The sequence below is a fragment of the Barbus barbus genome, assembly GCF_936440315.1.
Source record: "Barbus barbus genome assembly, chromosome: 47".
NCBI lineage: Eukaryota > Metazoa > Chordata > Actinopteri > Cypriniformes > Cyprinidae > Barbus > Barbus barbus.
In genome coordinates, this window is record NC_136725.1 from 9,659,140 (window position 1) to 9,674,806 (window position 15,667).

Genomic DNA, 15,667 nt, shown 5'->3' on the forward strand with positions numbered 1-15,667 from the left:
CAGTCCAATAGAAGGGCGTTACGGGCGGGGTGACGTCACGACCAGGAAGTATATAAGCACATGCCGCCGAGCCCGCGTCAGCTTTCTGTCATTCAGCAAGCGCTCTGTATGTTGTCAGTCCGATTCTCTGTTTGTGAGTCTTATTTAGTGTTGTCTGTCCTTATTTGAAGCAAAGACATGCTAAAAAGCAAGACCAAAACAGGGGGCGATTTCGGATCGCGCTTCAGATTGTGTGCTAGTCCTTGCCCTCGCTTTATTACTGGGGAGGACACACATAGTCTGTGTAGACGGGCATGTCCCTATCTCCTCCCGTATCCGCCAGATCTGGTGTCCCGTCTCTCGGGGAAGCAGTTCCTTCCTCCCGAGATGAGGACTCAACTCTTCGTCTCTCTTCCTCCGAGGAGGTTGAGACGGCGAGCGTTGACGAGGGTTCGCCGCCTCCGCCCCAGTATGAGGAGCTTTTAGAGGTGGTTACACGGGCAGTGGCCAAACTAGACATCAGTTGGCCCCCCGAGAAAGTTCCTGTGCCGCGCTAATTTACTCGATGAGCGTTTTCTGCGCGCGTGGCAGCCACCTCTGCGTAGGAGCCTCCCGTTTTTCCCCGATCTCCACACCGAGGTGTCGAGATCGTGGGCTAAACCATTTTCATCCCGCGCGTTCATTCCCGCTTCTCATTATTATGGTAATGTGCGGGAGTTGGACGCTCGCGGGTACAGAGCGATGCCCCGGGTCGAACAGACGCTCGCGAGCTATCTGTCACCCGCGGGGGTGTCGGCTCTGAAGGCTCCTACCTTGCCCACTAAGCCTCTGCGCACCACATCATCCCTAGTGGGCAGGGGGTATGCGGCAGCAGGTCAGGCCGGTGCGTGTCTGCACACTATGGCAGTGTTACAGGCGTACCAGGCCGAACTGCTGAGAGAGTTAGATGAGGGCGGTGATATTAGGCCAGAAGATATTTCAGAGCTTAGGAGAACCGCCACCAAGGAGTCGGCCCGTGCCATCGGCCGCTCCATGGCAGCTATGGTGGCGACGGAGAGGCATTTGTGGCTGACCCTGTCAGATATAAAGGAGAAAGACAGGGTCTGCCTCATGGACGCCCCGCTTCAGCCTTCTGGTCTGTTTGGCGACTCTGTGAGTTCGGTCGTCAACAAATTTCAGGAGGCTCGCAAGCAGGCGGAGGCGTTTCAGCGGTTTCTCCCCCACCACTCTCTAACTCTTGGGGCTGCTGGGCGGGAGCAGTCCCGTCCGCATACCAGCTCCTCACACAGGGCTGCGCAGAAACAGAGCGTCGCCTCTCATGCTCCCCTGTGCCTCTCATGCTTTTATTTCCTATTGCCGTTTTCACATGTGACCTAAATGACAGCTTCCCTGCATCACACGTGCTTACAACCTCCCACACTGTGTGGTTAAAATAACTAGACTGCACCGGTTCTTCAGTGCACGAAGATTCTCTACAAATGAGGTTAAAGGCAAATGAGGCACAGAGGACATTTGCTTTAACCATTTGAAGTCCCTTGCGCTTTTAGATTGTCACAGCAGCAGGCCATGATGTTACTTCTCTATTGTAGCTTAGACAATGAGTAACACCTCTTTTATATTGGTCCAATGAATGAAAGAATGAGCAAAAAGATCATTTGTGATTGGCTCTGGATGAACAGATAACTTTGTAGGTTGTTTGTCACATAGCAACTGCTCGAGAACACATATTGCTCTTGATTGTCATCTCTTTAAGTTGCTTTTCTTTCCATCTAGAAAATAGGTACCATCTATAGGTGCTACATCATATTGTATCTGATTTGACCAAAATTACGCCGCTACCTCAAACCAACATCACTTCTTCATTTGTACCATCATGAGTTAGCACATCAGGTCTCTGCTCTGCAAAATACAAAAGAGGCTGCAGGTTCTGAAATATGAAATGGTGAGAATTTTTCATATTACATAAGATCAAAAATATCTGCAAAAATATTATTTGTTGAATTTGGTAAATATCTTGAATCAGCTTTTGCTTTCTGACATAATCACGTACAATACCTGTTTTGGGCTGTTTTTTGACGCATATACAGTAATGCCTGTGAAATTTTGTCTCATTGTATCACACCACAGAAAGCTTATGTTTTGATACGCTTGATTCTTATTGGTCAGTCTATTGTTAAATATATTTAGTATATTTAAAATAACCGCTGAAGTGAACAACTGAGAGCTCGGCTTGGCAAGCAGTTTCGTACTTGTGCTTGTTTCATGTTTTTCATATCCTCTGATTTCTTTTGTTTAACATAAAGTAATTTCAGTTAAAATCAACATTTAATGTACATTTAACTAAGTACCCAGTGAGATAATATACAGCTGGTCATTATCACAAAACAAACCACTACAAAGTGTCTATAATACAAAATGTATCACTATCTTTTCCACTGACTTATCTTGCTGTTCTCAATAGATATTATCAAAGTGTAACGCATTGACCACATGTGTGTGGATGCTGCTCTCTTTGTTTTCAGGTAATGATTATGCAATTCTGTTCAAAATTTAAGCACATATTACAATCATATGTTGGAAAATCACTGAATTAAATCTTCATACTATAATACAACAATGACAATAAAATGGCTTCAAATTTAACTGAATATTTATTGTCTGTCCTGTCTTTTTTTGTATTTATAGCTGAACATGCATTATTTAACGGCACCTCAGTTCAAACTGTTCATCAAGGAATGTCGGTCAATATCAGCTGTAACTACAAACCATCAACTGACAGTGATGAGATAGTGGAACTGCAAACTCATAGTACATTGTGCTCAGCAATGAACAGGAACAAATCATGGATATATCAGCCATGTAGAAAGCACTGTAGATTTATTTGGATTCCAGAAACTGTGCAAATGACATTTGAGATCTCAAATCTACAGATAAATGATACTGACACTTACAAATGTGTTGTGACAAGATTAATACCACCTCCTTCTGTCCTTCTGAGAGAAGAAAGAACATTTGTTCAAGTGATTGGTAAGTTTATTATGCAACAGAAATCACAATGACAAGTGATCTGAGTGAATCTATGGTAAAACAGTGTATCATTTACAGTATTTGCTCTTGATTTGATCATAACTGTCTTCTATTTCATATAGCACACCCCGTTGTGTCTGTGTCACATATAAGAGCACTGGGTGGATTTCATACAATCCTGTGCAGCTCTGAGGGGTTTTACCCTTCTGCTCTAGAGCAGCTGTGGATGAGAAATGGAGAATTTCAGAATGCCTCTCTCACATACAGCATTAACAAAACCAACCCAGATGGATCATTCACCCTCCATTCATACCTGAATGTATCTGACTGCATGAACTACTCATGTTGGGTAAACCACTCTTCCCTGAGCCAACCAACAATACTCCACATGTCCCCTGATTGTTACAGGAACAGAGGTATTACGTATTTTTTATTTAAAGTACATAGCAGCATTAAATACCATAGTATGTCTCATGGGATAGTTCTGTTACACAATCAGTTTTGTTATGTAATTCTGCTCAATAACTTTCTTCTATAGATAAATATTTATGGATAGCTCTGGTGACCTCTCTGCTGCTGATTCTCACCATACTGATTATCATGGTTGTGTGTGAGCATTCCAGTGAGTTTAACAATTGATCTCCAACACACAGTGTATTTTTTTCTTATCCATTTAAATCTCAGTAACCAAAGTTATCACTCACTGGAAAGTTTTTCATGGCAGAATAATGTTGTTAGTGAAATCTAAAACCAATGCTATAATAATCAGAAATATTCTGATCAAGTCATTATGCTCATGTTTATTCAGGAAGAGCACATCACAGGTCTCCTGTAAGAATGAATGTCACACCTGAGCCTGATCTCCAGTCTCATCTGCAGTATGACATATATTCATTGTTGGGTGACCATCGTCCAGTCCCACGCAGCCCTGTCGGAGTTCGCTCATCTCCACAGTGAACACCAAAGGCTTTACATTGATAGATATCCAGATCCAGTTCTATCTTATTCAGTAACCTGATACCAAATCTGTGTATGTAATATATAATTCATATATGATTATTTAACCTTCCATTAACATATTGACTGTAATTAATCTTCCATTAATTTTTGACAGAGTATAAGACACATACAAAATATAAGACATGTGTTCTTGCCAGCTTCAGCACGTAAAACCCATTAAAATGGCTTGTGTGCAGATCGTAGTTTTCTTTCCTGGGTTGGCTTACTAACTATCTAAAAAATGAATTCTTTATTTGTATCACATGTACAGTCTTTGACAGTTTTATTTAATAACCTGAACATTTAATCGCTTTCTTAGTTCAGCTGTACAGTCAGAGCATGAAGATGTTGTTCTAAAAAGGAGTTTTGTCGGAGAGAAATACAAGCAAATTGTTAGGAGTTTGGACTTCAGTTTAGTGTTTTTCTATCTGTCACTGTTTTCCCTTATTTGGTTTTGTTCTGGTTTTCCCTCATTAGTTCCTTATTAGTTGATTAAGGCCAAGTCCGTTCTCCTGTGTCTTGTCATCATCTCGTTCACTCCTTTGTTTTCGGTTGCTTTATAAGCGTTCAGTTTAACGTCTCCGATTGTCGTGTCTTTACGTTATGCTGTTGTTAAATACTTTTGTATTATTAAAAACCCTGTTTTCTTGAACTCCCCGTTGCCATCCTTCCCTGATTTACCTCACGTAACAGAAGACACGCGCTAAACTGAAATGCTGACGGCTGAGGACAAGCTGTGGGGTTTGCGGCAGGCTGGTCGGAAGCTGGAGCGGTATGTGGAAGATCTTATTGAGCTTGTTCACCAGCTGAGCTGGTCTGACGCCTCTTTGGGTGCGTGCTTTCAGCTGGGGCTGGACAGCGAGACAATCAGATGTGAGCTCCCTGTTTTTGGTTTTTCCCTGGTCGAATTAATCAACCTTGTTTTATTTCTCAATGGATCCAACTTCGAAGTTGAAGAGATGAAAGATTTTCAGTCTCGCTGCCCAGTCTACGCTGAAGCACGTCACGTCGCGCCAGCTCACCTCCCGCCAAGGACCTCCACATACCGCACCAACGGTCCGAGCCGCCTGCCCAGCCCCAACCTACCCCATACCATCTACAGCACCATTATTGTCCTCAGTCCAGAACCGCCCGTGGCGAATTCTGTGCCGCCGCCCGCGGTTGCACTCTTTAGACATTGTCACACAGAGCAATGCAACACTGTTAGACTAGTCTAATCAATGAAGGCCTAAAAGAAAAGAGTAGCTGTGACTGGCTCCTCGACAAAACAAAACTGTTATAAAAGTATTTTACTATAGGCTACCCTAAGAGTGATAGATTAAAAACAACTCTATTTTGTTCTGCTTCAACCATAAACTGAGTACTATTTCAGTCTGCCTTGGTTTCGCTGGTTGAGCTTGTTTCCAATTTGACTGACATGAACTACACCACCATGCAGAGCAACATCGCTTTTTCACTGCACCATAATGAGAACATCCATAGGGTAACACAAAAGAGGATGCAATTTCTAACACCTGATCAGGTGAGAATATGGTATTTTCATAATACGTAAAAATAATACATAAAACAAGATCAGTAGGCTATTAATAGGCTATATCAATGGAAAACTATTATGATAATGCAGAGTGTTTTGTGTTGCTGGTGGTAAATAGGCTAACTTTGGGGGCCATAGTCACACTCATCTCTTGCAATATCACTTTGTTGAAAACCTATAGCTGCTGATTTCATGGCACTCTGCTAGGCTATGTTTCATTCTGAATCAATCATATAGTCTATGGTCAAATGTTTTGAATAATAGATAATATAATGTACATTTACGACACCAGCTACACTTTCTGTTGTATTACATTGAAGTTAAATTACAAAAATAACGCTGCTACGATGAGGTTTCTAATAGCTACCGCTGCTGAACCTATCTTTTTCTTTTCTGGCTGTTTTGTAAAGTTAGTCGTATATTAAAAAGGAATAGTGGACCAGTAATGTAATACAAACAGGCCTATGTATCGCAACATTTCTCTTTTGTTCAAAGTATAACTCAGTGAGTTATAGTGAGTTCATGCTTCTGTCTTTCTTTTTTGGTAATGAGTGTATTTAATCTGTAAAATTAATTTCAAATATTGAACCCCAGGTTATAATGTAATTTTATTTCATTAAAATATTTATTATATATATTTTGTATTTCATTAATAGTTTTTTTATTAGATCAATGAACTGAATTGTGATAACTGCCCATATGAAGAATACTATAGTAATTTATAGTAAATACTATAGTGTTTTTGAACCATACTATAGTAAAGTACTTGAATTAATTTGTTGTAGTAATTCTATAGCTGCTGTGATAATATAACAACTATAGTAATATAAACAAATTACTTTTTTGTACTTTCTAACTATAGGGTATATTATAGGCTACTATGATACACTACGGTTTACTGTAGTAAAAACTCAAGTATACTACAGTATTTATTGCAGTTTGTCGGTTCACTATGCTGTAACATTCATTAACAAAGTGTTGTAAATACTATAATATATAGAGTATAAAACACTTTACTATAGTATGGTTCAAAAACTATAAATTACTATAGTATTTTTATGTGAATACTCATTTTAACACATGGTGTGATGCAACAATTCAGTTCAATAAAGTTTATTCATAATAATAATAATATTGTTGTTATTATTATTATTAACTGTTGTCCTGTCTTTTTCAACTGTAGCGGGGCATACATCTCACAGCAGCTCAATTCAGGCTGTCCATCAAGGAATAGAGACAGTGGAACTGCAAACTAATAATAATCTGTGCTCAGTAAAGAAAAAGAACAAACCATGCAGAAATCACTGTAAATTCATCTGGATTCCAGAAACTGTGCAAATGTCTTTTGAGGTATAAAATCTGCAGATAAATGATACTGACACTTACAAATGTGTTGTGACAAGATTAAACCACCTCCTTCTGTCCTTCTGAGAGAAGAAATAACATTTGTTCAAGTGATTGGTAAGTTTATTATGAAATAGAAATCACAATGACAAGTAATTTGAGTGCATATATGGTATAAGCATTCATCATATGTACTCTTGATAAATAAGCATTTTATTATAACTGTTTTATATTTCTTGTAGCACAACCCAATGTGTCTGTGTCTCATATAAGAGCATTGGGTGGATTTCCCATGATGCTCTGCAGCTCTGAGGGGTTTTACCCTTCTGCTCTAGAGCAGCTGTGGATGAGAAATGGAGAATTTCAGAATGCCTCTCTCACATACAGCAATAACAAAACCAACCCAGATGGATCATTCACCCTCCATTCATACCTGAATGTATCTGACTGCATGAACTACTCATGTTGGGTAAACCACTCTTCCCTGAGCCAACCAACAATACTCCACCTGAGTCCTACTGACTGTTATGAGACCAGAGATGGGTTTAATGGTATTACACATTATATAAATACATCTGTTCATTCAGTATAGGAACATTACAATACAGAATGACCATTCATTAACTCTCACTTACAGGTTATAATATTCAGATAGCTTTGTTCATCTCTGCACTGATAACTTCAGTCCTTGTGATCATCACAGCAATGTGTGAGTATGCCATTGAATTTAAAATATGAGCCTATCTCCAACACAATGTCGTCCTCGTGTTTTTATGAATATGAATGTCATTGATCAGATTATTTTTGCATCAATAATCTGTTTTCAAGGTTGTCCCTACAGAGCCTGTCAGCAGCGTCAGTGTCACATCTGGCTCCGAACTGAAGACTGTGGTTTTGTATTCAATTCTGAGTGATCATCATCCAGTTTCATACAGCAACTGTCACCGCCAGTTATTCTAGCACATTATTCCAGTGAGACATGTAGACTTGTAACTCAAAAAATAAAGTATGTCTAAGTTTCAAACCCTGATTGGGGTTTTCTTTAACTGGCCTTTTTGTCTGATTTTGTTTTGAAGGTTTTAGCAATTGTTCTCAGTGATATTACTTAATTTAGCCTGCCTAAATACCTTCACTTTCTTTTGCCCATCTTCCAAGAAATATAGCTAATGTATTTACGCCACCTACTGATATGTGGAGTGGACACAGAGCCATTTAAATAATAAGCTTCACATTTGTATACAAAAAACAATAATAAATTTAAATATATTTTTGTTATTCATCAACGTTCCTCTTGATACGTGTAATCATGAATCATACTAATTCAGAACATACTGTCAGGTGTTTTCAGTTTTAGTGTGTCCCATGCAATCCAGGTTGTGATATTAGTTCATCATTGTGATGGTGTGTGTGAAGTGCTACCCACGTTTTTAACACATTTATTAGAGTGGGAGTAGCTACATCTTGATAGGTATTTCCTGTTGACAAGATGTGCCACCTCAGTTCAGCACTTTTATTATAACTGTTGTGTATGTACTGATAAATATTTCCTGCTGACAAGGTGTTTTGTTCATGATTAAATTAAAGGTAGGATTAGTCATTCTGAGTGGATAGGTCAAATTTTCACAACACAGACACTATAATAAATCCACCAGCTTATCAGTTGTGTCTCTGGAACACAAAAGTAGTCATAAGTAGCACAGGTATATTTGTAGCAATAGCCGACAATACATTGCATGGGTCAAAATTACAGATTTTTCTTTCATGCCAAAAATCATTAGGATATTAAGAATAGATCATGTTCCATGAAGATATTGTAAATTTCCTACTGTAAAAATATAAAAACTTAATTTTTGATTATTAATATGCATTACTATGAACTTCATTTGGACAACTTTAAAGGCAATTTTCTCAATATTTAGATTTTTTTGCACCCTCAGATTCCAGATTTTCAAACAGTTGTATCTCGGCCAAATATTGTCCTAACAAACCATACATCAATGGAAATTGACTGGCTTTGTAGTACATGGTCACAATTCACCAAGCAGGTTTCTGGGTAACAGCTTTGCCTGCAATACACCACTTTTCAAGCTCGAGGGCGCCATTGTCCAATTTATAGAAACGCCACAGTCCATTGCACCCCAAACTTTACTTTATCATTATTTTTCCAGAAAAAACTAAAACAAAAATAATTCTCCCTAAATTACCACACGGGCCCATTACCCTTATACTTCACGTTTACTGAATTCGGAGCGGTATGCTTATTTTGATTAATTGTTATTTAATTTGGTAAAACACTTCCGTCCTGTATTTATTTATATGCGTGCTCTTCTATCCTTAGACATAATAAATGTTTTTTATTTTACTGTATCAATTTAGTTTTTATCTATGTCTGCCTCTACCAACTACAATGAATCTTTCTCTTCATGAGTCAAAAGAATCGACTCCTGAATCAGTTCCTTTGAGCATGCGCACTAGACAAAGTCACGTCACCCGTATTCGCGCGGAGCGGATCTTGAAAGCGTCTTGAGCGCTAGGCAGCAGGAGTTGTCCACATGTGGATGAAAGGAAAACACGGTCAGTATATCTGTTTGTAGGGATGTAGCAAGCTCACTCGTAACTAATATATGTGTATAAGCTCCAAATATTAAATTAAGTATAACTAATGGTTGTAAAGGAAACGGTCAGAAAAGCCAACCGTAAATGGAATCGAGGCCGCGTTAACTTCGGCTAGGCTACAGTTAACGTTAGCTAATTTCAGAATTTATTTTAATATTTCTTGAAGCGAAATACGTGGAAATGTAAGTATTGACTGTAGCTTTAATATAAGACGTTTAAACAAGGCCGTCGTAAGTTTAGTTGGGCAACTGAATTTTTCCTGTGTGGCTAACGTTAACTGGCCAAAACTGTTGCACAAATAAAAATAACGTTAATCATCAATCCGTTTAAAAAATAAACGAGTGAACAAAATGGTAATTCTTTACCATTTTTATCTGCGAGTGCCCTAGATAATATGTGGTAACGTTAGGTTGAACTACAACGCAGAATTTCAAAATGTAATTTATTATTAAAATAATTTTTATATATATACTAGTGCCGTTAAGGTCCATAGATTGCTACTGGCCGTTTCTGTTATGATCTTGTGTTTCAAACGGTCGTGATGTATTTAGCGCGCCATCCTGCTGTTCTGACCGCCCAGCTTTGTGTTGATCACTTGATGTAGTGCACACTAGATGAAGTATCCATAGAGATGAGATGTAAGGAGCTTATGTTTCTGGTACATTATGTTTTGATTGTTTAGAATGAAACCTGTTCTGAACTTCAAAAAGAAGTATGAAGCAGGATCTTCTATATTTAATTATGTATTCTTATTTATAGTAGTAGCAGCAATAAAATCAATTCATGTATTGATTCGCTTTTATTTAATGCATGATTTAAGAAATTAATAAACAATTTGCATTTATGCTAAAATGTTTGAGCTCGGTCTTTGCTCATCAAGGCTGCATTTGTTTGACCAAAAGTACAGTATAAACAGTAATATTACAATTTAAAATGTATTCCTGTGAAGGTAAATCTGAACTTTCAGACTGAACAGTGTCACATGATCCTTCACAAATCATTCTCATATGCTGATTTAATGTTCAAACATTTCTTGGTATTATAATGTTGAAAACAGTTTTTTAGCTTAATGTTCTTGGAATGTGTGGATTTTTTCAGGATCCTTTGAACATTTATTTGAAATAGAAATCTTTTGCCACATAATTGTCTTTATTTTTTAAAAATCCTTAAAAAAAAAAAAAAAAAAAAACGTATTTAAATTACACAGTTTCATTGTTTATGACCACATTTCTTAAATTATAAATCATGTTTTGTTTACAAACTTATATTCATAGGAAAGAGTTAATATCACAGGGTGTCTTTGGTATTTGTACTCATGAAAGTCTCTGTATTCACAGAAGTTGGACCTGAATTTCAGCTTAACAGCTAACGATGAAGAAGGAAATAGCAGCGGTGGTATTTTTCCTGAAGCGATTGATAAAGAAGGCTGAGAAGTTGGATGCAGAAAAGGTGGACCTGTTTGTGGAGCGGTTAACGGTAGCATTACAGGAGAAGTACAAGGGTCATTGGTATCCAGACAACCCCAGCAAGGGCCAAGCATTCAGGTACAACGCACCGACAAGCGGTACTGTTCATTGACATCCTAATGACAAAGATTTCATGTTCCTTGTGTTCACAGATAGTCAGAACAGATGTGTCATGTTAAAATGAGCTATAAATGTATCCTGTGCAGGTGCATCAGAGTGAACCGCTTTCATAAAGAGGATGCTGAATTGCTCAGAGCATGTGCTGAGAGTGGAGTGCAGTACAAGGACCTCGGTCTGCCTAAGGAGCTCACACTGTGGGTCGACCCTGGAGAGGTGTGCTGTAGGTAAGTTCATGAAATAAAGCAGATGTGCTTCTAGTTGTTTAGAAGTGCTCTGCTGTTTTTTTTTTTACATGTCTTTACATCTGAATTGGCCACAGGTATGGCGAGAGGAATCATGGTTTCACTGTAGCCACCTTATCAAGTGATGACGATGATGATAAAGAGGATGTGACAAAGAAAGTGACAAGTGCTGTGGAGAGGGTCACATCAGATTACCACTCCGGATCCTCCTCGGATGAGGACACCAGCTGTAGAGAGGTCCAGTACACCCCACCTCTCCACAACCACACTCCATACCAGGTACAAAATGCCTTGTTTGCCATAGGTACACTGTTCAAAAGTTGTTGCTTTTTTGTTTTTGCAAGTCTCTTCTGCTTACAAAGTGACATTGATTTGATCAAAAATACAGTAAACAAAACATAATATTGTGATGTATTATAGTTTAAAATAACAGTTTTCTATTTTAATCAATTTAGTAATGTAATTTATTCCTGTGATGACAAGCTGCAGTCTTCAGTGTCACATGATTTTTCAGAAATCATTCTAATATGCTGATTTGGTGCTCAAGCAAAACAATTAAATAAATTGATTCGTTGAAAATGTATGTGCTGCTTAATATTTTAGTGGAAACTGTAATGGGTTTTTTTCTTTCAGGATTTTAAATAAAGTTCAAAGCAACCGCATTTATTTGAAATATAATTTTTTGTAACATCATAAATACCTTTCAGTGTCACTTTTAAACAATTTAATCCATCCCTACTGAATACAATTTTTAATTTCTTCATACAAGTCTTACTTACCTCATGATCTGAACAATAGTGTAGGTCTGTTTACTAAAACAATATTAACCATATTTATAACCTTATCTTAATCCTTGGATTATCCTTTTAATGTTACTAGGCAACAGTTTTATTCAGAAGTGTCGTCATTAGATGTTTAAAAAGGCTTCACCTGGGAAAATGTAGATTTTATTTATTTCTATCAAATATTTAAAGTTGTAAGAAATGTATAATTAATAGCCCTTTTAATTCTTGGAAATTACTGTTAAATTACCAGCATGCAAATACACAAATGTGCTTTTCACACAAGCAACAACATTGCTTCTTTTTTCCACTAAGATACCATTCACACATCAGCACCCAAACTCATTCACAATCTCTGATGTCAGTCACTGGAAATTACCTTTAAAAGCTGCACCATCTTTATCCAAATCTGTCCAATCTAATAACATTTTTTTAAACTTCTGAGTAACAGACATGGGGGTTATTATGGGATGATTACACACAATGTGTTTTTGCACTAGATACATTATAGATACTAACAGTACCACAGTTACTTTAATGCACAGCTGCAGTGCTGGTGAAAGGGGAAAAAAGGCAGGTCTTGAGTTGGACGTTTGTCTAGCGCATGTTTATACAGGAAAAATAATTAAAAGCAGCAGTGCTACTGATTTATTGGTATTGTTGAATAGATCCTGTTTGCACATGGTCTCTTAACTGTAATTTACCAATAAATACTGTGTGTAACATTTTGGCTATCCTCAAGGCCTTTGAGTCTTTTAAAGCGAGTGATGCACCTTTGCTTCAAGCAAGATAGACCTTTGATTTTTGGTTGCACCTCCTTCAGCTGGTTGAGCACACTTTCTTTAACTTTCATGTGAATATTAGTTTTTATGCAATGAGTATAATGGATATGGCATGAAAAATAATATTTTGAGTGTACATTTGTTTCTAACTACATCTGCTGTCATCTTTTTTTGTATTAATACAGCTTGTATATGCCAGTGCCCCGGTATGGCATCCTGTACCAAGGAAGAAGTTCAGCCCCGGGAAAGGGCATTACCCTCAGCGGCCACACTACATGATCCGCCCCCCTTGCAGACCCAACCATTCCTTTAAACCGCACAGCTGGGTCCAGCAGGGGTACCGCAGCAAGCATGGCTACTGGGGCAGCACTTGAAACCTAGTACATCAGCTTCAGTGACCACTGTTACTACAGAATGAAAGTTCATTGGTGTCAATGTGACGGGTGTTCCATTGGAAAGTGTTTTTTGAAGTTACCACTAAGATGACTGACCAATTTTTTAAAAATGTATTTTTGTAGTTCTGCTGTCAGTTTTTTGAATTTGTGACTGGTCAATTTTTTTAAAGAATGATAACAGTAACTGTTTGCACTTTAGAGTATTTGTAATAGAACGTGTATAAGGTAAACTTCGTACATATTGGATTAGTAATATTTCAATTTTTATGGTAATGGAAATGTGTTGTATTTATGTTATATGGGATCATTTGATAACACTTTACATCATGTTTTTGTCATCGTTTCAGTGACCAAATGTTTTATTTATTCACAGTAAAGTATTATGTATTGCATAGACCACTTAAATTATGGATAACATTAAAAAACATTTTCAAGAATATGCAATCTTTGATTACGAGGTGTTTGTAGTTTTGTTAGAACAACACTAGGTGGCAGTACGACATAATATTTCACTTAACTGCGCACTTTAAATTAGGACACAGCCAACAAGGTCTTAGTGTACAATACTTGTTTTCTAAATGGTATAGAACTGCAGTGCTCTTTTTATAGTAGTTTTATTTAGCTCATTCTCAAGCGGTTATTTTGTGGTATTTGGACGTTTTATATGGACACAACACAACTGTAGTACAGATGTTTCTTTACGAGTCAGTTCAACAAGTTCACTATGCTTGCCACACCTTTCTCTGAGCAAAGCAAACTGTTCTCAAACTCTGACCAAGTTTAAGAGGAAATGCCTACAAATCATGGCTATCAACCCCACCATTACAGCCTCGAGAGGAATTGCCTAACAAATTCACTTCGCTTTTTTTCACACCCTTGTCTGTTAGACTTTACTACTTTACTTTTGTGCATCAAATATGCGCCATGTGCTTGGAAAACAGGTTGTTGTTAGTGCACTGTTCAACAGTATTTTTTGTTTCATAATCATAATATCAATTATATTTCATATTGCACAGCACTAATTGCATTAACCCCCTTTCTGGAATTACACAAAATGAATGAATTAGTGCTTGTGCTGGTTACAGCTGCACTATTCTAATGAAATCAAGGTAAATTCATGGTAGATTGTGGGTGATCTGGAATAGGCGGAATTTTATATACATTACACATAAATGTCAATTAATTTATTCAACTGATGTATTTGACCTAAATAGACAGCATGCTGTTTTTATATGATTAAGCTTGCAAAAACATGCACATATTACAAATAAATAAAATCTTGACAGTCAAGTAAATAAAACAGACATGATTTACACATGAATCATTCATTTGAGTCGGCTCTTTTCTATGAACTAGTCAAACGAATCAGCAAATCGGTCAGAAATGAATCGCGAATCAATTCGCATGAGTCGGACAGCTCTGAATCGTTCGGAGCGCGTTTTCAGTGTGAGTAAAAAACATGGCATACTTTGAACACAAATAGCGATTTAATTACATTAAAATGAAACCAAACCTGCAAATGTATCCTCTGAAGATCTGATTTAAACTCAACACCTGTACTCTGTATTGCACTTCCTATCAACAGACAATCAAGACAAGTACTGACGAAGGCCTAGACACGCCCCTGCCTGTAATATACAAATAAAACATGAGAAATAATATCGGAACTGACGTCAATTCACGAGGACGAGTGATGTGGCAAAAAGCAAAGGGCGATTCGTAAAGAACTAGTACCGTCAGCCTTTTCGCTCAGACTTAACCAAATATACTCATAACACATTCGCGACATATTTCTGTGTATTTTTGCATCTAAGTACTAAAATGTTGTTGTGAAACAAACTAAAATCCCTCTTCCACACAGAACACGTATCCCTCCGCCTCCATTGAGGTCTACGTCTCTTTCCGGTGCGTTTCTCCACCGGGGACGGATTCCGCCGCCATTGCAGCTTTCGCGAGTTCCTCTCAGCGGCGGTTGAAGCGCCTCATTTACATTCAGCGGGCGACTAGAGTAACCTAACACATTCCCGGTTCATCTGTCCCCCCAAAAAACACAAGACCACCTCCATTCATTCCCGGCTCTGGAGTAGTTTAGATTAGGCAGGAATTAGAGAGGAAAGCAAAGAGGAACCACCATCATCATGGCTCAAATCCTGCCCATCAGATTCCAGGAGCACCTGCAGGTAAGGACTAAACATCTTCAAATGAGGGTCTTATTTATTTTATTATGAGTTTATAGTGAAAAGGTCTGTGTGTTTTTAAATAAGCAATTGTAGTAAGCCATTCCCCGGTGAATATGACCTCCGCTCAGCAGCTGTAGTAGCAGCAGGGCAGTTAGCTTAGCTACTGTCGGTGTTAACCAGCTAATAATAAATATTCTGCTT

General features: G+C 38.0%; 2 protein-coding genes across 3 annotated transcripts in view; both read left to right on the forward strand.

Moving 5' to 3' along the window:
• The first annotated feature begins 9,356 nt into the window (after positions 1–9,356).
• Positions 9,357–13,738, forward strand: LOC306865995 (protein BTG3-like). Of its 2 annotated transcripts, none has more exons than XM_079410925.1 (5): positions 9,357–9,457; positions 10,837–11,043; positions 11,172–11,309; positions 11,405–11,606; positions 13,077–13,738. In XM_079410925.1, exons 2-5 carry the CDS (start codon positions 10,871–10,873, stop codon positions 13,263–13,265), a joined length of 702 nt encoding a protein of 233 aa, XP_079267051.1. In that variant the 5' UTR covers positions 9,357–9,457; positions 10,837–10,870; the 3' UTR covers positions 13,266–13,738. The 2 variants fall into 2 exon arrangements, with proteins under 2 accessions (XP_079267051.1, XP_079267052.1); XM_079410926.1 differs by having other exon boundaries at positions 9,382–9,457; positions 11,118–11,309.
• A 1,220-nt stretch (positions 13,739–14,958) lies between these two features.
• The window catches only part of LOC306865996 (clathrin heavy chain 1-like), a 34,615-nt gene continuing 33,906 nt past the window's right edge, over positions 14,959–15,667 (forward strand). The window contains exon 1 of the mRNA XM_079410928.1: positions 14,959–15,466. Coding sequence (XP_079267054.1) covers positions 15,425–15,466 — 42 coding nt within the window. The 5' untranslated portion in view covers positions 14,959–15,424. The remainder of the gene's footprint in view (positions 15,467–15,667) is intronic.

Bases quoted from the DNA above. Each gene is read 5' to 3' on its own strand.
- LOC306865995 (XM_079410925.1), top strand. From the start codon at position 10,871: ATGAAGAAGGAAATAGCAGCGGTGGTATTTTTCCTGAAGCGATTGATA. The intron at 11,044-11,171 runs GTACAACGCACC...TATCCTGTGCAG, and splicing joins AGCAAGGGCCAAGCATTCAG to GTGCATCAGAGTGAACCGCT. The intron at 11,607-13,076 runs GTACAAAATGCC...GTATTAATACAG, and splicing joins ACAACCACACTCCATACCAG to CTTGTATATGCCAGTGCCCC.